This window comes from Symphodus melops (genome assembly GCF_947650265.1).
Source record: "Symphodus melops genome assembly, chromosome: 3".
In the NCBI taxonomy this organism is placed as follows: Eukaryota; Metazoa; Chordata; class Actinopteri; order Labriformes; family Labridae; genus Symphodus; species Symphodus melops.
In genome coordinates, this window is record NC_136693.1 from 17,089,129 (window position 1) to 17,116,022 (window position 26,894).

General features: G+C 41.9%; 1 protein-coding gene across 1 annotated transcript in view; it reads left to right on the forward strand.

The window, feature by feature from the left end:
- Positions 1-26,894, forward strand: part of cd276 (CD276 molecule) — a 64,549-nt gene that overhangs the window by 32,135 nt on the left and 5,520 nt on the right. The window contains exons 5-7 of the mRNA XM_079338782.1: positions 11,369-11,506; positions 15,271-15,312; positions 20,895-20,933. Coding sequence (XP_079194908.1) covers positions 11,369-11,506; positions 15,271-15,312; positions 20,895-20,917 — 203 coding nt within the window. The 3' untranslated portion in view covers positions 20,918-20,933. The remainder of the gene's footprint in view (positions 1-11,368; positions 11,507-15,270; positions 15,313-20,894; positions 20,934-26,894) is intronic.

Below are 26,894 nucleotides of genomic sequence, written 5' to 3' on the forward strand. Positions count from 1 at the left end.
CTCACTTTGCTGATGTAACACAGGAGTTGTTTCAGCAATACCGTAGGTGAGCACTTCACAGACTTGTGTGCCGAGAGACCCAACTTTTTCTTCTTAGTGCAATGAGCCATTGAAACGAGCTCATTGGAGATGTGGCTCAACAACTGTGTCACAATGGCTTTCTAGTAGTACAGGACGTGAAAAGGATTTACTGTTTGTTTCCATGTGTCATTGAAGTATTCTATGTGTAATGAGCCTTGTGAATGTGTTCACCTGTGCACTTTATCATTTGCATAAAGTCGTTTCCTGAAAGCAGGAGGGGGTTTCTGGGTTGTAGTCACGACAGTAAGTGTTTTTTTTAGACTGACAATTACACGAATGCATGTAACATGAAATTAGTTTCTCTAAAGATCTATCTGCACATGTTTTTTTGTATTAGCTGGGGGCCTCTGATCATTTGTGATAATTGCAGAGGATATTTGTGTTTTTAATCCTGTGTGAATCAATCATGTCTGTAATTTGTGAAGTACAAATTGCAGGGCAAGTTAGCTAGCGTATCAGCAAACACAGATGTCCTCTGATAATAGTAACCCAGTCACAATCTGCAGCTCAGTGTATGTTTTTTTCATGTTTCTTTGCCAAGCTTGTCTGCCCCGTTTCCAGTTCATCTAAACAAGCTATATATTAAATACATTACCCTACATTTCACATTTAGATGTCGGTTGGGGACCATAAAAAATGAGACAGACATCCTGTTTGTAAATGCTGATGTTCTGCTCCATGCAAAGAGTGGTTTGGAGAGTGTCTGCAATAGGGGTCCACAGCTTTTGTTTTTTTGGGACCGGTACTGTTTATTGGTTATTAATGAGAACGGAGACTGATATTTGGGATTGGCATATATTTCCTGGAAAAAAAAAAAAGAAGAAGAAGAAGAAATCTTTCTGTCAGAATTTTGAATATTACAAACTAATAAAAAACACAAGACTTCGTCTAGCCAATCAGTGGTGAGACAGAGCGGTTGGTTGAAGCGTGTTTGAGTGTGATTAGAAAATCTCTGACCTGACAGAAGTGTTACAGAAAAACAAACACTGTTCATTAACCGATTTTTCAAAAAAAACAAAAAAAAACAAAAAAAACAATAACCATATACTATTGCCACAAATCCAATTCCCTAAGGGTGAGAGAGAGAGACAGTAATAGTTCATCATAAAGTATCATATCACATGATTTGTTATGCTGTGTAAATACATGTACAGATTGTGAATGATGCAGCTCAGAGACATTTTTTTTTTGTAGTTCACATGAGAAAAGGTTGGAGACCCCTGGCTGAGAAGACGAGCAGAGGAACGCTGAGCAGCAAAAGAGTAAAATATTTCTCAGATTCTCCTCTCCTCTCCTCTCCTCTCAGAATATTGAATACAGGACTTAATGTGTTATGACTATGATAGCCTGCTCTGTTGATAATGTGTTGGCTTAATGTTTACAGGTTATTGTAATGCTCCAGGGAGCTAAACATGTAATTACACTGTTTGAAGAGGGACCTGATGTAGTTCAAATGGATAAGTAAGTTAGCTTTTCTTTCACAGGATCAATTGGACTCACTTTGTTTTAAATGGCCCTTTGGTTTGTTGAGACCTATTTGTCCTTGTCTCTATGCTTTTAGCTTTTCCACTCGACATAATCAGCCAACCAGATACTGAATTTTGGCTCTGATAGCTGTCACTAGTGATTCTCGCCTACACATCCTCAGCATCTCACAGACAGCCCTTGTTATAAAGCGAATTAAAAATGTAGACAACGCATTGTTGTAAACTAAGTATTGCACCCTAGTTCCGCCTGCAATCTTAAGATGGCCTCGTGAAGTAATGGAACAGCCACAAAAAAGCAGAAGAAATCAATAGTCCACTCTGCCTCCAACATCTTAATGTCAGTGGAGAGGGATGTGTGGAAGTGATGGTGTCTCTGTCAGTTAGTAGACATCAGAGGGCTTTTTAATTGAGGCCCCAGTGGGGCTGTGAGGGACAGGGGAGGGTTGAGAGAGAAAGCTAGCCATGGCCGGTGTTAGATGAGGAGGGGCGACCAGTCGTGAGGCAGTATTGTCGCCTTATATTATCGTTCTCTTAGACCTGTGTGTGTGTGTATGTGCACAGACTTCATGTCACCCCTTGCATTAGGGGCCACACAGCTGGAGAGCATCTGTCACAGAATTCTTGATTCACACCTGCTTGTTAAACTATTGGCTTACAAGCACTTTGTGTAGTTTTTGTGCAGCAGCAGGACAGAGGGCTCTGTTGATGGGACAGAGGGGGGCAACAAGCGAAGGACAGTGATTAAACTTTCACCCAGGTACGAGTCCGACAACTTCTCAAGGATTACAGTCTTCCCTTCATCGATCTCATCCACAGCGACTGACACTTCTTCTGCTGAGAGAGATGCCGTCTGGTTTCATAGCTGCAGCTAAAAGCGTTTCCTAGTCTGACAAATTATAAAAAAACAAACCGAGAAGAGCTGAAGATAGTGCTGAAAGTGCCTGTCTGGCATGATCGTTTCTAAATTGTCTTAAAGGGGACATGTTATACTTTTTTTTTTTTTTTTTTTCTCACCTTTTTAAACTGTCTCCTCTGCTGTAAACGAAACATCTTTGCTGTGCTTTGGTCCAAATTTAACATGAATCAAGCACCAAAGGAGGTTTGTCACCCTGTAAAAACCTGATCTCTCAGAATGCTTCGTTTTGGTGTGTGTCTCTTTAAATGAGACACACACCATTTTCCCAGTAGTAGACATTACTCCTCTGTAGGTAATAAAAATGGTGGACCTGCGCAAAAGTTTTGCTCGAGGCTGGAGGTGGAGTGCATGGGAGGAGATACCCGGGGAGGGGAGGAAATTACCTTACCAGAATCCAACTTGTGATGTCACAAACAGAGAAAATGTGAAACGGAGCAATTTTCTCTGTGTGGTAAGACTTACAGTATGCAGACCACAAACAAATGACTGGATGGATTTATTTCAAATTTTGTGAGTCGATAGACACTCATATTACCCAAATATATGTGAAAAAACACTGTAAAAGTGTATTTTCCATAATATGTCCCCTTTAAAAGCACAAACAGACAGTTTCTAATGAGACGAGCACAAAATCAGACCATGCAGTGCGTTGCTGTCGCTCTCATTAAAAGTCAATGTAGATCACTCATCAACAACCTCTCTCTCCCTCCCACTGCTACAAACAGAAACATAATGATACACCCAGATCATCATAAAAAGGATTTTCTTACTCAGAATCTTTTAAATCGATGTTTTTTGCAGCATAAGAGCAGCCGGCGTTACTTACATGCCTCAGTTAAAATGTTAAAAGTTGGCGGGTAAACAAAAACTTTCTCTGTGTCATAAACATATTTTTTTTGTGAAATGTCTTCAAAAGTAACGCTAAAAAGAATATTCATATTCATATATGTAACTTCTTCAGGTAAGAGTGCCAGTTGAAATTCATAATTCCAGACAAAACTATAAAGGCTGTGTGTCAGTCAGTGTGCTTGTGTCAAACACGAAAACATGCTATCAGTAGGAACATGGAGCAGAGACATGGCTCAGCACAGCAAAACGCATAAAAGATCTCTGCTGAAATAAAGTGTTTGATAACTTCCTTTTGGAGGTGTTGTGGCCGGCGATGAGTTTCTTACCTGATGTTATAAAGATTTCATCACGGCAGAAAAGTCTCTCAACAGCTGTTCAGGATTGTTTTTGGGGAGGTTGTGTCCTGGGGAGTTCGTTTTTTTTTTTTTACGCACCATGAACTCTGTGTTTCCCTGATGTTCCTCCACGGCTCCTCCGGAAAGAACATCTCTGATGTGGCAGTACCTTTTTTTTTTTTTTTCTTTCTTTTTTCTTGCTATCAAGTTCCCTCATGGCTTGCTCTTGTCCCCATTGAAGTGTTTTTCTTAAAATACTCTTTTTTAACATGTGTATAAGGCCATTTGCTCACTGGTTAACATGCAGTAAGTGATGCCGGCGGTGCACTTCGGCGTGGCCTTTCGATCAAAGAACAAATGTTGTAGCCAAATCTGTCTACTAGAGACCGGTGTTGATATTTTCCTGCACAGGTACACTCCACATTTATAAGCCTGTTATTTGGCCTCCGCCTTTCTCGAAAACACAACCATGCAGTTGACTCTGAAGTGTGTTTATACTTAATTAGTGACTGTACTGGGTATGGGATTACCTTCAACTGTAAAGATAAAAAAAACAAAAAAACGTTTGAGCCTTGCCTCTGGCACATCGGAGTAAGACTCTGAAACATCCCTTTCGAATATACAACAGTGACTTAGCCTCCCTCTGTTTCACCTTCCAGACAAAAATGTCACACTGTTGTTTCAGTTTGTATTTGGCAGGAATACACAAAAAGCTTTGTGACAGTAACTGAGATAACTTCAATGATCTAAATTCGTTTAAATTACACGTTTTTAAAAAAAACGTTCCCCTCAACAAATTTCTCATTGCAGCTATTACTCATGTCAGTGTCATAGCTGCATATGCGCGTTATTGTATATATGATAATGCAAAACAGAAAGAGACTTATACTCTGTATATGACACGTGTGTTTACTGATGCATTATTCAAAGCAGTTGTTAAGAAGTTTCAGTGTGTGTTGATGAACCCTTTAGACAAAGTGAGGCAAAGCCCCCGCTGTGAATGTTTTCCCTCGAAGTAAAGACACTTTGGGTTCTTTGCTCTGTCAATTACATCATCTGGCACAGGCCTGCTAACAGCAGTGACAGGTGTTTAACGTCACTATATAGAAATAATCAGTCCTCTCCTCTAAAGGTCTGATCAGCTTTTGCTATTTATGTCACTGTGTTTCAGGACCCGTTGAAAACTTATGAGCGCTTTCTAATGACGGAGTTGAACTGTGTGTAATCGAAGTCACCACTGTTGCTCGTGCATGTGATGTGGATGAAGAAATGACTCATTTAACACACTTTTTCAATGAGTATAGTGACAAAGTCCAACGGAAGTTTTACATGATTGGATCGTTCTGCCAATTGGAACATAAGCTCAGTCAATCTGTGTCTCATTACGTCCTGGAGATTCAGTAATGTGTGACCACTGACCTGCAGGGAATCTTCACCTGTGGATCTATCAGATTGATGTCAGGTTCAAACACACACACACACACACACACACACACACACACACACACACACACACACACACACACACACACACACACACACACACACACACACACACACAAACACACACACACATCATTCTGACTCCATAGCCCTGCACTACAGGCAGAGTGTCTGTGGACTGTGGGCCAACTTTCCTCTAGAGAAAGGTCAGTAGCAGCCTGACAAGTCCGAGAGACAACCTATGGGGAGAGATTGGACTTATAACACCAAACCTCATTGTGATTCCAGCTAAGTCCTGTACTCACACAGCGACCAGTTTAATGCGAACCCACAAACTCAATCACCTGCTTGTTTTTTGCCTCTACTTGGGTTGCCCAATCTCTCACCTGCTTACCCTTATCCCTTCAACCTTCACTGACTCACTAACTCATCCTCCTCCTGCTCGCCCTCTACCACCGCCCCCCACCACACACTCACACACACCCCCAACAGATGGCTTTTATAGTTCTCCTGCTGAGAAAAAAAAAAGAGGGCTGTTAGAAACTTTATTCCTATAAATGCAGAACCATTATTCTATTTTAATGTGCACGTCTGCAAATCATACACTGGTGTGTGCCACAAGCCCGTGGCGTCAGGGGAAGGGCAATAATGTCAGACAAATTGTGTAAGTAAATGTGCGCTAGGTTGTCCTGGAGATGAGCGCATTGCCTCCCTGCATACCAATAAGACAGCGAGGTAGCATCTCGGTGAAAAGCAATTTATTGAAATGCAAAAAGCAGGAGAGAAGGCTCAGAGCAAAGACGCTGACAGGACAAAAACCTGTCGCCATCTATCTCAGTTTGCCAAGTTTTTTTCCTCTAAATTGAGCAAGTCATCCTCGGGCAGAGATGAAGAGGTGTTCCCTGGAAATATTGCAGCAACATCTGGTCTGCCTGTGTGTTCGCCGCCTTTCATGCTGGGCCGGAATGGGGTGTGATTTTTTTTTCCAGTTTTTGATTGACGTCTTCAAGGTTAATAATAAAGGCAAGTAATTGAAACTGAAGCTGAAACAAATTCAAAGTCATTCGTTCAATGTAATCCTAATATTCATGCTCATGTTTTTCATTCGGGCTAATCCGTGTCCTCTGACACCGGGGCCATCTTCTTTCCATTAGCACTGTTGTTATTGTTCCTGCCAATCTCATTCCAGGGAGATCAACAGCGCTGCTCAGGAACTGAATAAAGAAGTTTAAATCACCAGCGTCAGCGAGCCCGTTTGCTCTCGCTGAGGTTGTATGCATCAATCACCTCACCATTGTTGTGTGAATGTGATTTAAGCGTGAGCTCTCGTTTTGTCTCACCGAGTTTTATATCTCATTCACTTCACTGTTCTTCCTGGCCTTACTCTTTTGTCTGAATGAATGTCTTTTCCCTCTGCCATGTGACTCAGTTTTAGAGAGATATGTAAGCCTATTTAGGCTCCCGGGCCTGGCAGTGCGTCCCTGGTCTCAGGGGCTGTGTAGGCCCTAAAGCAGGGCCAGGCCCTGCTGCTGCTGCTCAACCCCTGGGCGAGCCCCTAGTCCACCACCACTTCCTTGATCAACACTGCTGCTTTACAGGTCCCCTGTCTTTCTTCCTCTATTGTCACAAGCAGGCAGAATAAGGGCAGGTTGTTCATCCTGACAATGAAAGAAAAACCTAATTGACTTTTCCTCTCCTCTTGCTCATCCCTGCAGCTTGTCTACAATGAGCCTTGAGGCTCTTTTTAGCCTGAAGCCATCCTTCTGTCAAGGGACATTATTCTCCTTTGGTCACAGCTTAAGAGGCTAGGTTTCTTCGAGGCAGGTAAAACTGGGCTGACAATGTAAGAGAAAGCAGCTTTGATCTCTACTGCCTTCACGTTGCAGAACCAGGATGACAGGCAAGGGAGTCTTAGCAGCACTTTATTCCTCCAAAGGTGCTGGAGAGAAAACACTCAGGCTTGTAAAAATGCCTGCAAAGCTTGGCTCTCACATTCAATGAAGCCCAAACAATACCTAAGCCGGCCCCTTGCGACTTCCCTATAGGGTCTTCTAGAGACTTAGGGAGCCTCATTTCTCACTGGTGATGTGCCCTGTGTTAGAGGCTCCATATGGAGGTGGTGTTTTATCATACTCTCGCCTGCCCCCATTAAATATCTATTTTTACCATAGTCAGTCTGCCGTGGTGTCCTGTGGTACACAAATACCTACGGTGAAGCTCCAAGAAGTAACAGTGGATGTGCTGCAGGTGTGGTCGCTGTAACAAAGCATCGTAAACTCCATGTTTTAGGCAACCAGGAGTATCATTTCATGATATGTGTTTATTCGAGAAATTGGACCCACAACCAACAGTAACAGGAGTAAGACAATAGAAGAGCTTCATTTTACAGCCACAAAACACCCACAGTGAGTCAGTGAAGATAGGATGAACAATTATCAAATTTGGTTCCAAATATCAATATTGACATTTTGAATTTGGATTTCCCTGACAATTTGACTCACTGTGTCGCTCGCCATTTTTTTACTCCTCAAGGTGGGGCTTATGACATGGATAAGGGTGAACGTAATGAGAACTTTCAATTGGCTAACCAAGTATTGAAAGCTGGATAAGAAGAAGAAGAAAAACTGGGATAACTGTCGAACAGAGATGTTGAATGTTAAGAGGTGAGACTGATGACAATATGCAGTGAATAAACACATTAACCCTTCACTCAAGCTTTCTAAAGACACTTTAAAGTCTTCAGTTAATCGGATACCATGATGTATCATATCTGATTGTCTTATTTCTTTGATTATTGCAGATTGGCTGTGTGTGGGGCATTTATTGCATTTGGTATGGTATCGTGAGTTACCCTACATTCTTGACTATGTGTTAACTTTATGCTTACATGTGCCAAAAAATGCATCCTGACTCGAGGCTTTAAGATGGTAGTTGATTTCATAGCAATATGAACATATCTACGTTTTATTTAATGTCAGTTAATGTACTCTGCACATGGTACATACTCTCACACGTGCTTTATGTTTAGTCATTAAGCAAGATTAAATGCTGACGGTAGCAAAAGCTAGGCTTACATGAAGTTATAAGAAGATAATATTCAGGCCTTGATTATTTTACATCAGCTCATTATAGATATACTTCACAGTGTTTTGGTGTTTTTTAATGTGTGGCAAATATTCACAGTGTCTCAAAAAGCCAAGTGAAGTTTGGCCTGTTTGGTACAGTTCAATAGAGTGCAGACTCTGGGTAATGTGACAGTGCAGCCCAAAGCACTCCATCCATACCCTTGCACTGAGGGAATAGGGAATGGGGGGGGAAAGGGAGGATAGGTAAACAGAGCCATTAGAGACAAATCTATTTCTGAAGAAAACAAAATCACATCATCAAACAAGAGAAAAAGAAAAATATGATCCTGCAGCCCTTTGGGCCCCGGTGTAGCAATGATAGCCGACTATGGCATTTGTCTTTATCAGTCTGCCTTGAGGGAGGGAGAGTGTGGTGGGAAGGCGTGGGGATAAACAGAGAATGGAAACAAAGACGATGCTGTCGTCTTTACCTGCACAAAGAAGACACATTCATTACTTTTCTGACTTCAAGAGATGTGAACAGCTCATGTATGATTATTTCTCCCTCATATATGTGTTTGTGGTTCCACTGCTGGCATGTAGTGGCTCTCAGATGGTCATTCTTTAAACATAACAGAGTGAAGGGCTCGGTGGACAGCAAGCCACAGAGCCATCCGTCATGACTAGCCGAGGGAGGCATACACAGCTTCATCAAAATGACAAGATTGACTTTCCAGATTTTATCCTTTCTCTGTGACATTTGGTTGTTTATTCTGCTCCTCAACAGCAGCACCAGAGTGTCTTTGTATTGCCTTTTGTGTGGAGAGGTGCTCTTGAAAAATGATTTCTATACAAATATTGAAGATATGGTGACTATATAATTGTATTCCAAACATTAAATAAAGTAATGTTCATATATGTTTACTATGCGTGTTAGTATAAATTCGCCCCTACTGTATGCCCCTACTGTATATTATTATTATATTAAAGGAAATATTAAGCAAAACTACATTTCTGTTGGGCAGTGGGCCCATCAGAGAATAAACCTTCATAGAGCGGAAGCGGTGATTAATTTGAACCTCTAACAGAAATATCAAGCAATAGTGTAATGAAGGAACACAAAGATACTTTAGCAGTAACATGCCAAAGTATCTACTGTGGGATTTTACTTTGAAGGGCAGCACAATATGTATCGCTATCGCATAGTAATGTGACTATTTAAAGTCTGAATTTATCATAAAAAAGTTAAAAAAAACAACGCATTCTCCCTCGGCATGAGTATATTTTACTGATAAGATGGACGGTCATGCTCTCACAGTATTTTGAGATGCAATCAGATGAAGTTCAGGCAACTAACAGCTAGGGCCCCTGTAGAGCTGCCCGTTCACCTATCTCTCATCTCACTCCTCCATCTCTCTCTCTCTCTCTCTCTCTCTCTCTCTCTCGCTGTGTTAATTCCACAATGCTAACATTCTCACCTTGACAATGCTTACATGCTGTTATTAAGCAGGTACGATGTTGCTGGTAGGTGTTCTTAGGCTTGTCCACAAAAAATGACATTTTTTGGTCCAATCCAGTTTTTGACGTTAAGAGGAGGCGATGTGAAATATGTGAAGTACCACCAGACATGAATGTCTACCAAGTTGTGTAACAATCTGTCCAGTAAATGATGAGTATACCCGAATTGGTGTTGTCATCTCAACATCAAACCCTTGGAACCATGAATGTCTCTCCAGTTGAAATTCAATATGTGTTTATATTTGTCAGTTTGTAGTAGAAATAGTCTGTAAACCAACAGATAAATTAACACTTTACACGATGGGAGCCATGCAAAACCGAACACACATTGCTTAAACCACAGAAAAATAAAGGCTCAACTGTTTTGTTTTTTTTAGTTTTTTGTTAATTGCCATTTATGTCTTTGCCGAGTTCACGTCCAACCTCCTCCCACGCTCTTTGTCGGACCATGTCCTTTCATTAACTGTTTTTCGTAGGACAATCAGGTACATTTGTTTCTCCAATCACGTGGACTGGATTTCCATCTGAGAATTCATCCCATCCAAAAGGACGCCTCTATTTGCCCTCCATCCTGGCTGGACTATGTTATAGGCTGTCTGCCTGTCTTCATAGCCGATGCCAAGTCCTTACAGATGCTTCATCATTTCCTCTTTTCGATGCCAGTCATCTTTCAGTCTTTTTTTTTTTTTCATTATCTGCCCAGAGCGGACACTCTCTGAAGGAGGCCTGTTTGTGCTACAGCCAGGCTCACAGCTATTTAGCAGCTGGGCTATTTTCATTTCTCCTCCCTCTGTTCACTTCGAAAACCCCAGGGAAATTTGGTCTGTGTCTCTGATATCCTTTCTTTTTTTATGCTGCTGACCAGTTCTTATTTTCCTCATCAGTTTGCACTTTGCCAAGATAGTCTCGAATCATTTGTTTGTGTCTTAATTGTCTCCGGTGTCTGAAAAAAATCTTAGTTGTATGCAGAAGTACTGCACATGTTGTTTTACATAGGTTCCTATTTGGAATATATAGCACTTAGTATGAACAGTTAATTCCCCCTTCAAGTTGGTAATGATATAGCAAACATAAAGTAGGTATAGAATATCAGATGATATCCAAACATGGTAGATCTGAGCAATGTGTAGCAGATTGCAGGGGGTGGGATAGTTAGCATCAGGATCCTCTTAATGCTGTGCCAATGCTGTTTGAGTGAAACGACAACACAGTCTTGTGCGTCTGGTAAGCTATGTGCCATCTGGACTCAATTGAAAGACTCAAGAGTCTTAATTGGACACTGGTAAAGAAGCTCTTACCCCGTGCACATAAAACAACTCATTGGCAGCTTATTTCTGCGTTGTCAGAACACTGTCCCGCTATTTCTGAAAGTCAAACCTGATACAGCGATGATACCCAAATGATGACAGGGATGATGATGGCAATAATCATCATCGATGTCATCATGTTGTGCTTTAGCAGTTCTGCTGTCAGGGTAATTCTGTATTTTTTTATATTTTTTTTTATGACAACCTACTCTGTCAGCAAATTTGTCAAATTGCAAAATAATGGTGATGGATGCAGCAGTGACAGTTGTGGTCTTATTTTAGCACAGTAAGAGTGAATAATGAGACTCTCCCTGCTCTGCCCCCCCCCCCCCCCCCCCCTCTTTTTTCCCTCTGCCCTTTGCTTCAGGTCAGAACATCACGTTCCCCCCGGTCGCTCTGTGGGTAACTATTGGCCTGGCAGTGTGTCTGCTGGTACTGCTCATTGCCCTGGCCGCCGTCTGCCGCAGGAAGATCAAGGAGAGCTGCGAGGAAGCCAGGAGGGAAGGTGGGTAGAAGGGGAAATAAAGCAGTGTATGCTCTGTGAAGTAGTACAGTTCGGTTGGTGATAAGTTTGACTTTGATAAGCATCCATGTACAATCCTTGTGATTAGATAAAAGCATGTTCTGGGCATGTTGTGCCTCTAGTATTTGCATTAAAAGATAAAGAAATGGACTAGTTTTCAGTTAGTTTTTTTTTCCAGTGGACTGTGTTGGCCTATTGCGTACTCGGTTCAACGGCTTGCTGAATAATGGATGCTAACCTATCATTCTCCTTTCAACCCTTCTCAGAGCCTTCATTAAAATGCAGAATGACTCCTTAAACTCTTCAGATAGCAGGCCAGTAAATGATATGCATAATTGCGAAGTGTTGCCTCGATCATTTGGGAGGCACTGCGAGAGTGAGTGAGTGAGTGAGAGAGAGAGAGAGAGATAGAGCAGAAAGCAGTGATGAGATGTTAACTGCTCAAGGAACTCTGAGAATCCAGAGGGAGTTCTGCTTAATGCGTATAGGCAGGATCTCGGATGGTGGGACACATATCTTTGGCAAAGAAGAACATCATTACTTGGGTCCAGTAATTAGCGTTGCGGAATAGCCAAGGATCGCCGCAAGTGCAAAGAGAAAAAGTTTTGAAATGAGATAGATACAGTAGTGCAGAGCCACCAGCTCTGCTGTAATGAGATCCGCTCAGAGTGGAGGAGACATTTAAATAAAGGTCAGCCAGTGTCTGCACCAGGGCCCAGAGGTTTGAAAATAAATATGGAAGTGACACAGACTCAGAGGATAGAGTAAATAGCTCCATGGAACATATGAAATCAAATGAAATGGAAAGAGAAAAATATAATGGAGTCCTTCCCGTGGGCAAAATGCTCCTCGGGTTGTGGGGCCCTTTTTGTTCATTCGGGTGGATGAGGAGTTGCATTTGCTGCCTGCAGCTCCAACACCAAAGACTGGTCTGATTATTTGGTCATCCACTGTCTGCTTTATTGAAATGTTGAGTCTCATTCTCTCCGCTGCTAGCAATGCTTCTTCAGTCACTGATGTTTCCAAGCACGAACCAGGAGAGTGTGTGTGGGTGGGGGGGGGACGCTGAGTTATTCACATATCATGCAGACCCCTGTACTCCTGATAGAGTGATATTGTATGAATACAGATGTGGATACGGCTTACAAAAAAAAAAAAAGAAGATTTTTCCACACACACATCCACGGCTGTGGGGAGGGCAGAGAGCAGGGAAGTGCAACTTAATTGTGGCTGTCTTATCTTTTAATGGCGTTCCCTGGTATGCTCAGATTGAAGTGGACTTTCACTTCACTGTGTCTTGGTAGCGAAGGGTCCAAGGGTCAGTAAAAGTGGAGAAGCGAGGAAAGCCATTTTTCTTCCCTGTCATAATGTATGTGGAGGACCAAATGTGTAGTGTAACGGAGAAGAGCAGGTTGTGGTATAGCAGTCGCGAGTGCAGCATCAATTCCAGGGGCAGTGTTGTCTCAGCACCAGAAATGGCAGAATATTCTCCTTGATGTGTTTTTGTTTTTCTCTCATCCCTCTTTTTGTCTCTACACTTGCTTGACTATGTATCTTATTTAAAAAAAAATATATATATATATATATATATGTGTGTATATATGCCTGACCTATTCAGGGCAACAAAGCTCATTTTACATTCAGATAAGCATGTGATTTAATCACACCTATGCTCGCAGATCATGTGTCGGTGACATGAGACGGATCTCCCCTGTGTGATGGATGAAAGTCATGAGGGAAGCAGTGTTTCCCCAAGGGGCTTTACCCCAGTGGCGCACGTGTTTCAAGAGGGCTTACCCATTAGTTTACTGTGATTAATCGTCTTTGTGTGCATGTGACTCACAAAAAAAAAAGAAAGAAAGAAAATCAGACAAATAGATTTATTTCACTCCAAGTCTTTTTAGCGATCACTGGTATATATCAGCCAACTGTAAAATCCAAGATCAAAATATTGGCGGCATAAATCTGTTCCTAATGTTTTCCTTTTGAAATTAGCTTTTTTTTTCTACCATCCAGAGTTTATTTTTAAAGGGAAAGAGAGTGAATTAAATCAGCACAAATACGGCAGTCATTAAGCTTGATGTTGTATTATGCACAAAGGATTAAAAGAGAAGGTTGTGGTGTTTGAGGTTGCATACATAAATTGATAAGCCCCCCCCCCCCTCATCATTGTATTTATAGAACCATAGGTGAACTTACCTGAATCTTTTGCTTTTGCCTGCACTCATTAAGACACAGCAGTGTTTGAAAAAAACAACAATCAGCAGCCATCTTGCACCTCTTCTGTGTAGGGGAAACGAAGAGCCAGAAAGGGAGGATGATGAGAAACAGTAACACTCCTCTGGCTTCACTGAGTAGCGGCTTCTGTCCCCTGACTCTCATCTTTCATGTGGTTTGTCCAGCTTTTGCACTTGAGCCATAACCACACTCCCCCCCCACACACACACACACACATTTGGGATGCAGCCAACATGGGCATAAAATTGTAACACTCTGAATGTACAAGGGCAGCAGTTCTCACTCCCTGTCCTGTGGATGCCCTCGTCTTCAGCCTGACTTTAAGGTGCCTTTAAATGAGCCTCGTTCTCTTTCCCCCCTGAGGTCTTTAGACTCTGCCACAGTGGTGATACTGTTGGTCCATTTGGAGGTATGGAGTGAAACGGAGAAAAGAAAACAGGCTCACTCTTCTATGGGGATGATACACCACTATTTTTTTTTTTTTATGATGTGAAGAAGGAGTATTTTCTTCCTTTTTCGGAGGTGTTTTGCGGATTTTTAACTTTCAAAGTGTTCACACTTATAGCAGGTCAGGGGAAAAAAGAACCCTGTAGCTGTATGACTGAATCAATGCAATGACTTATGCAGGTGCATTCACTATGATTACTACACTAATATTTAATTTGATGAACTGTGTGATATCACCTCATATCCAATAAACGTATAAGACGTATGCATATGAATGTGGGTTGAATCTGCAAACTGCTGCTGTCAAAAACAAGTGAAGAAGAAGAAAAAAAAAAAGAAAGCACACAGGAATATGAGTAAAAGAATTGTGTGGCGTTGACATTTAATTCTGTTCATTATCAGTTTAATCTCACATATGAGACACTGAATAGAGAGTCTCAGGCATAATTGAGGGGGAGGCATTGGTGTCGTAGAATTAATATCAGCCACTTGGATACCGTGTCTCAGTGCTATTTTTAGCCTGTGTGTGTGTGTGTGTGTGTGTGTGTGTGTGTGTGTGTGTGTGTGTGTGTGTGTGTGTGTGTGTGTGTGTGTGTGTGTGTGTGTGTGTGTGTGTGTGTGTGTGTGTGTGTGTGCGCGCACATGCATGCCACGTGTGTATGTGACTGTGACAGACTTCACCGGTCGCCGCTCTAACTCTGTTGACAGTAGGTTTTCAGAAAGCCAGCAGCTAAAGCCTAATGTGATTACTGTCTTTGTGAAAGGGGCTGGATGAGAGGTTAAAGGGTGGGTACAGCTCTGTGTGTTGATATATATATATTTATATACAGTATATGTGTGTGTGTGTGTGTGTGTGTGTGTGTGTATGTGTGTATGTGAGACTTGGCGGAGGAACCATTGTGTTGCTTTCCCTCGTCTTATAGCGCTCGCTCTCAACACAGCTTGTCCTTTGAGCTGTGAAGGATCAGCTCACCATAGGCTTGCGATGAAGTGACTACATTGTGTGCCTTGCTTTTTATGCTGTGGCTCCCACTGATAATGACTCTTCTGTCTTCCCACAGCTGAAGAGGCTAAGGAGCTGGAAGAAGAGGAGTCAAAGACAGGTCAGCCAATCCACACCTGGTCAAGCCTCAGCCGCTGCGTGCATCAGGGACTCGCTGTCTGTTTCAGTTAGCAGTGAAAGAGCAGCATTTGGAAATCCACAAGTTCACAAATTTACTCAAATCTAGGATTAAAATATAGTCTGTGTTTCATAGTGGTTCGGTCACCTTAAATTGAACATTTACGGTGTAAGTAATATAAAGTTATTTGACTGTTTAATGTTTTCACTGAAGACGAAGAAAAATAAGTGGAGCTGAAGTGGGCATGATGAAAAGGGCAGTTAGTATTAAATACCTGCAAAATCTCTTTTTACACAGATGTTTTATTTTCATACTAAAGGGAAAAGTTTCCAGTAAAAACAGTTACCGTATTCAGGTGGCATCATGGCAGAGACCCAGCAAAACAAGTAACCCAATGTTTCGTTTATTTGCTGAGGTGGGAGAGAATGCTGATGAAGCACGAGTGCACGTCAGAAATGAGACCAGCTCCAGGCACCAAATCCATTCAACACAGCAACCCTGTGGCATATCTCTTCCCCTCCTTTTTTTTTTTTTTTTCTGTGAGTGTGTAAGTGTCTGAGGCGGAGAGAGGGCGACAAGCCCGCTAATTTAGCAATGCCAACAAGCTGTTTTACATTACACATTCCCCCAAAGCTACAGCGATAACAGTGAAAACTATCTTGTCTGTAAATTTAATGGTAACAAGTCCCTCGATTTCCAAGTTTCACAAAATGCCAACAACAGTGCTGCCGTGTCCTGCACTCCAATGATGCTGTTTACCAAGACGGATTGATTTTGCTGAAATGTGTCATGCATATTGTCACCTGGAACAAGCCGCTTGAGTTTCTTATGATGAAAAATACAGCGAAATGGGCAGAAATCAACCGTGACAGCCCTTCCTCCATTTAATGCTACACTGGGTTCTACAAGACACTCCTCTCTTAAATGTGACTAGTTTCAACCAATGAACAAAGACAATACCCACCAGGACCTCGATATCATTTTTGCTAAAATTTGCCCCTCAGCAAAGAGACATTTCACAGTGTTCAAAGCCAAGCATTTTAAACGAGGAAATAAAGACGAACACGAGTCTACAGCCTGCGAGGGGCTTTGAGGGGGCTGCACTAAAGTCGAGTGGTGCCTCGAGCTAAAAGCTAACAGCAAACATCCTGATGTCGAACATGCTCACTTATTCATTCACTGTTAGCATGTTAACAATTCATAGTTGGCATTAAGCTAACAAAGTGCTGCCAAAGCAGTCTCTCATGGTTGCCTTCTGCAAGATGAGATTTCAGGTACACATAGTGACAAAGTTGTCCAGTAATGTTAGCATATTGTACTCCTCAGTTTTTGTTTGCAATAATTAAATGAGCAATAGATTCAAGTCATTTGTTCGCTCATGAGCTGCACAGCGGTCCTGATAGGCAGATTTAGTTTCCTCAAGAGGAGCCCAGTGAGCTGTTTGTTTTGTTTTTCAGTCTTCGTGGCTCGCTAAGCTAACAGGCTGCTGGATCGTTAGCTTTAGATGTACAGAAGAGACAGCAGATTTGTATCTAAAGTCTTATCTAACTCTGCACAAGTAGAAATTAAGCATCATTTAAAATGTCAAACTATTTCCAAATGCCTTTTTAATAAAAATCTTAAGTTATTCATGAGATTTAATATTAACATTTAAAAGAAGTTCTAGGTTTTGCTCGAGACTCCCTTTATGCTTTTCAGTAATGCGGATGGACCAGAACTTATACTTCTATGTGCAATTCTATTTCTGTGATGAGAGTTATGTGATATTTTGCTAAGCGTGACCTTATGAGACCAGAATTAATTTCCCCATCAGCAAGCCGAGCAAGCTTTCTTCTGCTGCCTGCCCAGCCTCAGCGCCTTCCCCTCACAAACCTGAGCAGTTCTCCCTCAAGCGTTAATGTCATTAGAGTTATTCATTTGACTCCTTCTTTAGTCTGATTGAATTATTTAGCCTTCCTGTGAACGGCAAAGTTAATACCATGTGATTTTAATAAGCTGAGAGGTGACGGAGACTCTCTAAGTGAGGGGGGACAACGACTTTTTTTTTTTTTTTTTTTTCCCTTTCTCTCTAATGCCTCGCTCATGAATGTTTCAGAGAATTATGTGCAGCCAGGAGCGGGGGGTCAGCCACATCTAGGGAGTCTTCATAGTTCAGCTGTAGCTAAAGGGAGAAGTAGAACAGATCTCAGGGAGACTATGGGCTCTAGTGACACGACTACACAACAACTCGCAGCCTCTCGCCGTCTCTTGTCGGCGTCCACGCACCTGGATGATCCAGGTGGACGTCGTGGGCGGTGAAGCTGGTGAAGTCAACTTAATGGCCCTGCCTTCTGAGATCACTCTGTCGGCACTCCAGACTGGCAGCTTTGTTTTGCCATCTGGCTCCAATTGCGCTGACAAAGGCAGAGGTTCCTGTATGAGACAATGGAGCTGAAATGAGCCTCACTTTAATAAACCCAGGATGATGGGGAGCCACGTTTGTGTGTTATCTTAATGAGCTGTCCAAAGGAGAGCGCGCCTCTCCTTTCATAGCCAGCCTGATCCGAACAATAACCAGTGATAACTAGGGACCTGGGCCCATTCATTTGCGATGGGGTTGAATCCCTTTTGTTGCCTTTACAGCAGAGGCAAATCATGTTTAACAAACAGCACAGCTCAAATTTGGCTCAAATTTTGCTGCAGCCCCTTCACACACACGTGCGCGTACACACACACACACACACACACGCACACGCTGCACTGAAGGGCGAAGGGACACGCACACTGAAAGAAGCACTTTGATACACTAATCTACATTCACATTTTGAGAGGTGCAGTGTGCATGCGTCTTGCTGGCTTCATCCCTCACCTCCCCACCTCCTCCCTGAAATGTGTTCAGTAATCTGAGCATGATGTGCTGTTTAGAGGGGGCTGCAGTCACGCAAGTGCAGCTCCTCCTGTCAGAAGCTGGCTTTAGTTTGTGTGCACTAGCCCCTGTCTCCCTAAATCCTCTGGACTCTAAGGAGTCAGGGCCTTAGCAACAAGGCACTGGAAGAGAGTGTTAGTCAGTGACCCAGTTCTTTCATAGACAAAGAATTGTTGGAAATAACAATTTAGTACGCCCTCTGAAGAAGAAGCTCCATGCGAAAAACGGTTTTATTAACCCTCTGTAGCTGAGGCGAGGTCCTGTGAAGGTGGAAAGTCAGGAAATGAGCTTCATTATAAGTCTGCTGGCAGAAGAAAGCCACACCCTTCTCCTTCTTATGACTCCTTAGTGCCAAGGCCCGCACTGAAAGATAGATGACAGTTGCAAAAATCATATTAAAGCCACACGCCTCGGAGCGCTTCACCTTCTGTTGCTGTTGTGTTGATTTTAAGAAGCTCGCCAGATAAAGGTGACTCCTGAGCAGACAGACAGAAACAAGGACAGCTGTACCAGAGTCAAAGTCACCTCTGTGCTTATTATATCCCCCCTCTGTCTCTTCTATTGAGTTATTCACACAGCAATGAAAAATAAAACCCCTTTATGCAAGAGAGGAACAGAATACTCACCTGGTGTCTCTCGTGGGACTTGAAGTGTGACGTTTGTAAAGACCATGAATTAAGTTATGTAGGTAGATAAAGTAACATATTTATTTCACGGCATTTGCAAAACTGTGTATGATATAGTGATTATGGATCATGATTAGAAAAACGATGAACAAAAGGACATTTGTGTTTGGTTTTTAGTTGTGACTAGTTATCTGCAATTGTGTCAAATTCCTTAAAGGCCAACTGTGAAATGATCATGTGCAAACACTAGGAAAGCGTTTTGTGGAGTTTTTGTCCATTTAATGGCGCTATGCAACAATATTCATACAAACAGGTCTTATTTGATGATCTCCAAATGGTCGTGTTGTCAAGAAGATATCTTAACTATAAGCCTTAACCGTTGATGATGTATTACATAACCTTCTCTGCAAAATGTGTTTTGAGTAAAGATAATTACCCAACATGTTCGGAAATCAATGCAAATTCTATTTGTTTAATTGAAATGTAAGTTTTTGATTTGTTTTTCTGGTTACTTTGTTTACATACAGTAGAGGTCAGAATAAGCCAAAATACTGTAAACAGTATTCCAAGTAGTTAAGCTGTAAAGCAACGCTGAAGAAAAACTCCTCTGAATTGACTTCTTGAAATACATGGCATCACCAGACCAGGCCTTATTAAGAAAAGTTGCATGCAGCATACTTAAAAATAACCCAGTTTGACAGACCTGCGGGTCACTTACATACCACTCCACATTGCTGCAAGTTCAGATTGAGTGGGCCTTGGAAAACAGCCTGAGGCGCCTCTGCTTGACATGCCCTCCCTTTTTCACTGGCATCACATACTCAGCCACTGGGCTCTCCCAGCGGTCACACATTACTGACTAAAGATATGTAAATAGAACATTCATGTTGCCTTCATTATTAGATGTGGGTCACAGGACAACTTCAAGAGGGCTAATTAAAAGAGCTCCCTGCACAACATTGCTTAGTAGCTGCAAACACATTAGTCAACCACCGCACTCATGTTCCTTGCTGTTTCTGCAGCACACTGTAAACTACATGTATACTGAGTTTTCTCTAAGGATGAACACAGATTTTGCTGTTGAAGGCCAATTAAGATTGAATGTGTAATAATAGAAATTACATTATAAACCCCTTTACACATGAATCATACAGATTTTGCATAATGCAGAATTCTGTAATCATGAACAAAATGGAGCTTTCCTGTGTCTGATCTCTCCTGTCTTTCTTCTTTTAAGATGAGGAAATCAAACATATTAAAAAGAGGCACTTTTAGTGGATTTTATTTGGACGCGCTGCAAACTGAGACGCTTGTGCAACCACTCAGAGGTTATCTACTGGTCTGTGATCATTGTCAGGCGAGATGGAAGGCAAATAGCTTCCCCTAAATCATTTGGAATAATGAGTGTTGTCAGCGTAAATAAAAACAGTCAAACCACTGAGTGCCTCACACAACAATATGCCAGTCCCACTGCTGCCTGGTTTGCTCAACTAAACTGACACAAAGTAAAAAAAATAAATAAAAAAAAAACAGTATATAGAGTGGCTTGGAGAGGGAAGAGGGGCGCAGAGGGGTTCACAAGAGAATGCAATCCTTTTTCTTGGGATGAATCTGTCTGTACGGACACCATTTACATCCTCCTGCCATCTTAGCCCCCCCCCCCCCCTTTTCCCCCCTCTGTCATGTAATCTCCGCTCCTCTGACAGCACAGCCAAGGCCCGGTGGGAGAGTGCCTATCCATCTCACTACCCCAATCTGCCTCCCCTGTTTGGTTCCACATGAGCACTTAGCTGCTGTGACTAATTAAATAAAGCGCTGTGCCCTCTGCTTCCTGTTAGCCATGGCAAGGTTGGTGCACAGAGAGCAGAGGAGGAGGAGGCGAAGGGATAACAACAACCAAGGCTGTAATGATGCTTTTCCATGACACAATACACATGAAAGTTATATTGACGCTGACATGATGCCCACTTTACAGCAGTTGTATCTCTCAAACAGCTTTAAATAATCATTCTTTTCTTTCTTTTCTTTTCCAGCCATGACACTGCTGAAAAGCTAAGGCCAAGAGATTCAAGGTGAGTGTGTCCACTTTTTTTCTGTGCCTTTACATACACCTGTGTATAAATGTGTCGCTCAGGTGTCACATTTTTTTTTTCCCCCTCTTATCACTGCTACCTTATGCCTTCAGCAGTAATGCTCTGGAGGACACAGTGTCTCTAGAGGCTCTGGGTAAGTGCTGCTGTAATGAGGCTGGGCTGCATTAAATCAGCAGATCGACAGGAGTACGAGAAGGCTCAGCATTTTGATTTTAGGAATCACAGGGTCACAGTCTGCTCCGACAAATGTATTGCATCTTATCTGGCATGCAAACATAAATGTCACGCCCTGCTGTAAGCCTCAGATTAATGGTACACATGTAGTGGTACACATTTTAGATGTGTCTGTTGTACACACTATGGATAGTCACTGCCATCCTCAGGACGTTTTCAATCTGCTAACTTTGGCTCATGATGAGCTGCAGCATCAGTCCATTCTGGTGCTACAATGAGAGCCTACCTTCGTAAGGTGTAAAGCATCCTTCTGCTACATGAAGGCATTATGTCACTGCTTTCTGTGGATGCCTGGCCAGTCATGAATATTATATGTACATTTAAATACAACTTATTAGAAAGTAGCGTGCAGTGGAGGAGAAAAAGACTGTCTCTGATTTTTCTGATCGGAAAACACCATTTCAAATGCCACAAATAAATGTAAACGATCAGAAGGAGTACTGGTTAAAAATGGCCCAGCTTTAGGATTTAGCCACAAAACAATTGCATATTTCAAGTGTGGTTTGACACTCACCAATATACACATCTACGAAAAATACATGCTGATAATAAAGAAAGAGTCCTCCTCCGAGTTTTTAGGTACCACGGACAGCTCCTTTGCCACCACAGGAGAAGGAGGAGGTGACGGGAAGATGAGATTTAAAATGAGCCAATTTATGTTGCTTGTTTTCTTATGCATTTACAGACATTTATTGGTTTTCGGGGGGAATTTTGGGGAAACGTAATATAACCAAAATCAATAGAACGTTGCGTGTATTTTGTTATAATTCTACTGGAAGGGCAATATTGGAATGATTTGAATCGGTGGAGGATCCAGATGAACAAGAGGCCAAAAGTAAAAGAACTGAAAAAAACGGTCAAAAAGAGTAGTAGCCGGATTCTACTGTAGCTCATGTGGATGTGTAATATGGGATACGGCGTGACCAGACAGGGAGGACCATCATCGGTAGTCATAAAGTCATTAAAGAATAAGCAGTAAACCACAGCTTGGAGCGTCTCTGGAATAGCAGAGAAGATATACCCTGCACTACTGCAGCCTGCTGCCTGTTACCTCCTGCTGGGTACAAGAAAATGGAAAGGTGAGCCAATTTGTTGCTGTTTGGATTGGCTCACTCGCGAGTAAGTCCTGGCTGATGTCGGCTGGCCAGTCCAAACTCTTTTGGCTGCTTTAAAGCTGAACTTTTCCAGACACACAAAAAAAAACAAAAAAACATTCAGATGCCTCTTTGGATTCAGGATTTTGAAACTGTATACTACGACACATGTACTTTAACTATTCATACTGTTTTCAGGCCATCTGTCGTTAAATGTGTTTTCAAGGATAATCACTCACTCTTGTTTTTTTGGGTTTTTTTGGTGCATTATGAAAACAGCTTCTCTCGACTTTGTTTACATGTTGGGATACTAGTATTCCGAAGACAGGATGTATAGACTAGAGGTGTGTGTTTTCCCACTTATGGCTGTGTGCATTTTGTTGTGGTGACTCCACTTTAACAGCACACTGACCTAGACTAAGAGCAGCAGCAGTAATACAGTGGCAGACAGGCGAGCATTTCCGATCTTGATGGGGGCCAGGGTGCAGGCGGTGGCCCTTGGGGAAAGGAATGGGACAATCCCACACTGGCCTCATGTTCACTCAACCATAGCTAGTCTGTGTCAGGTGCTTTATCCCTTCCTGGACCAAGCTCATGGACCAGGAAAGCCCAAAGGCTTGGCACTATTTTTGGGAGTTATGATCAGAGGAAATGTTTCTGCTTTAAACCTTTTTTTTTCTCTTTTTTTTTTCTCTCTCTCTAAGGTTTGTTTCTTCTTTTTCTTTTGACATAGATGCTTTGATATTTGATGCTGATATATTTTAGGAGATGTTTTAGATCCACTCCATCAATTTTGATTTGTCAGATATTGAAGATTTAAAGTCCCTGTGGTGCTGGAGTGATAACAGGATGGCGCAGCTGGTCTGTCTTTTGTTGGAAAGAGACAGATAGCATGCTTTATAAATGTGGCGATTATTTCCTGCGCAAGAATTCCCCACACACGTAAAGAGTTGATAGAGTCTCGGAAGGTGAACAGATTTGATGTTGTGTGTATGTGTTATGCCTGTGTGTACAGCATGTACACACAGCTATAGGAAGAAGGTAGAGGGGGAAAAAAACGACCCCATCACAGTCTATGAGTCACAGTTCACTGATATCTAATCTCACGTTAAGTAGAGACTATGGGCCCACACTTTATCTGTTCCTCACTGCACTCTTAACTCTTGCTGTAATAACCAGCAGTTCGATGTCAGTTGCGTGAATACTTTTTATTACAAGGTTGGACAGTTACAGCTTGCTTTTATTACACCCTGATTGGTCATTGCCGTAAAGCCGCTGCATGCAGACTGAGTAGAAGATGATGAAAGGTGCACAAAGTCATTTCCTGTAACTAGCCAAAATAAAAGTCTGGCCAAGGAGGAGTCAAAGCGAGGACATTTGTCATTACCGTAGTATCCACTGACCTTCACCGAGATTGTTAACGCTAAGTAATATCCTGCAAGCCCCCAGACCTCTCTGCTGCTGAATCATCCTGGATCAATTATTCTAATATTTGTGTGGCAGTTTTGCCATCGATTAATGCGTTTATGCAGAGTGCAGCATATCTTATCTAATAAAGTCGAGCTCTGCGTTTAATTAAGCTTTTTACAGACCGGAGGCACTTTGTTTTCATAAACATGGGCCTTATCGATACATGTATTCATTCGTGACTTCAGCCCTTTATTTGGGGGGGGGCGGCTGATTACTAGCAGTCAAGTCCAAATATCATAGTAAATGGGTATCTGCAGCACCTTCAATACTTTGTTGAGTGTTCTCACTACTGTTACAGTATTTGCCTGCGTGCGTGTGATCATACCTTAAACTGATAATGAAGATCACTTAGTAGTTTGGGAAAGTGTGGGCTGTAGAGTAAGTCAAAGTGTGCACCTGGAATCAAACGCGTTTTCTAAATGCACTTGTTAATCTAAGTTTGTTAATCCTCACCTCATGAGACACTGTCGGTTGGACTTTTCATTCTGAACATGAAGAGTTTTTAGCTCCTGGTTAAAGAGTCCTGTCATAAATGTGAGTAACAGTCTACAATCTTTGTTCCCTTTGTGCATAATTTAGCCTTGAAAGAAAATGTCTCATCTGAAGGCTATCATAAGATATTATGTTTCAGAAGAATGAGTCAGTTTTTTTTTTTTTTTATTAATTTATCATCTTTTGAAGTTTCCTTGAGACAGTTGCATAACCACCGTGTTTGAATAATGCTGGTTCAGGCAACACTTAAATAGAAATGCAGAATCTCAGGGTTATTGTTCTTTGGGCACAGGAGTTAATGCATCCCATCTCTAAACGGACTCATCTGACCTAAAAAAAAAAAAAAAGAAAAGATAATTCCCCTAAAAGGAACACTGTCTAGAGAAACCTTTCAATTTGAAAGTAAAAATGTGCACTGCGCTGCTAGACCCGTGGTCATAATCTGCAGTGATTGAACATCTTTTTGTTCTTTTGTGTGTTTGAAGGGACCAATAAGGAAGTGCATTTTGCAGAACTTTTGTCCTAACGAGAAGCGATGTGTGCAAATGAGGAATGAATGAATATTCAAGTCTAACCTGAAGAGCACAAAGAAGACTGAGTGAAATAAAGAGCCGCATGGATGGTTCTGTTCTGTGTGCTGAAAGACCTCTGATGAATTCCAACGAGTGCAGATTACATTTTGATAACAGATTAGCCCTTTAAGTGCAATTACTGCCACATAATGGCCCTTCGCCAGCACCCTCAGCTCAGCAGTGAAATACTTATATAATATCCCACTATACATTCACTTCAACTGTGGTCTGTCACTCTCAGAATATATCCCATTGTTACACCTTTTTTCACAGTAATAGTTTTGGGTTTACTGTCACGGTTTCATGAGTTACATGAAAGGAGAGATAAAAGGGGGTAAAATAGAGTGGAATTTGAAGGGAGAATACTGGTCTATTTTAAAAGCCTGCCAAGTGTACCAGGCAGGGGTTTGCTCTGATGATCCTATCAGAGTTTTTGGAGATCTTGTGGGAAGCTTTGTGAAGCACTAGAAGAGACAGAGGAGGTGTGGGGGGGGGGGGGGGGGGGGGGGGGGGGAGGCGGCGAGGCCCAGCAGACACTGATAATACCAGACAGGACCCTTACGTTGGACTCTCTCCAGGGAGGTGTCCAGTATCTCTGATATCTGCATTATTTATGTTTTTGTCTCTGGCATTTATCAGCATTCTTATAAGTCGCAGCCTCATTCTACAGTACATCTCCAGTGATGGAATAGACTGCAGCAATGATAGCCTCTAAGGGAAGCCAATAACCGAATATAGTAGCTCTTATTGATATCGGAAAAGTGTGGAATGGACAAGTGTGCTGCGTAGCAATCCCTGCATACTGTTGAAAACCTTGGCCAACATCCAGTCACATCAAAATTGTGCTTTGAAAAATAAAATAGAACGAGGAAAATGCTGTGCTGGCTCCACTTCCCTACCTCTATATTAATTTTTTAGGACACAAAACTGGTACTGCGTGTGCTGCGGTAGGAGTTGCACAGCAACTGAATCACTGATCAATGACAGCTAATGAACACGGCAGGAGTTCTGCTCTGTTTGCCTCTCGACAGAGAGCTGCCTTCTCCAGAGAGCTCCTTTTCTCCTGTTTTTGCCAGAAAAGCACAGGAGCCTTCATTCAAACCAACTGCCTCTGGGCTCAATTAACGACCATAGAGTGCTCATAATGCAGATGAGTATAAGATCAGTGATGTGGTGATGCTGGAAAATCACACACAAACGCAATAACGCATGTACATACAGAAACTCAGACAACCAGGACATTATCATTCTAAAATATGCAATAAATGTAAAGATGAGGAAAAAGCTCCATCAGAAGGGACTTAATAAGGTGAAATAAAATGACAACTTTCTTTGATACAACTCATCAACACAGTAATAAAAATCAACATTATCTCTGAGGCGCTTTGCACCAGAGGATGATGAAGTAATGGAAGTGGATAAACAAAGCAAGATGGCTTCACTGACTCAGTTGCCAATCCCTGATGCTGTGAGATATTGAATACATGTAGACACAGGTACCCCATTGGCTTTGTATTTTGATTTAAACTTTATAGTATTTAACCAAGAAAAAAAAAATATTTGAGATATAAAATAAAAATCTTTTTCAAGAGTGTCTGGACAAAGACAGGAAACACCATTTGGAGAGTTTCACACAGACAACAAGTAGCTAAACGTACAAATAGAAAAATACATGATTCGACATTAAAAGACACAAACAACAAATCCGAACAGCAAATTGTTGTCAAAATCCTCCACAAACACATGAGGGAGAATATCTACAGCCAGATGTGTCTGCCTCTTTTTGTAATTTGTTCCAAGTAAATGGAGGTATGAAGTCGCCAGGCCATTACGTTTGTCAAAACATGTTTGATCCCCTTAACATCTATCACTCAGTGAGTCACTGTGAGTATCCCAACCTGCCCGACATGTACAAAGAAACAAAACACTCCTCTGAACGCTCGTCAAATTTGACTCATTGTCTTTTACTGTTTTAGCTAAATGACAATAAAGAAACTCTTCCAAATTGGAGTTCTTCATTTCCCAGCCTCCATCGATGTGCATATTATGGGTTTTGGTGGCAGGAGGAGCCAGCCCTT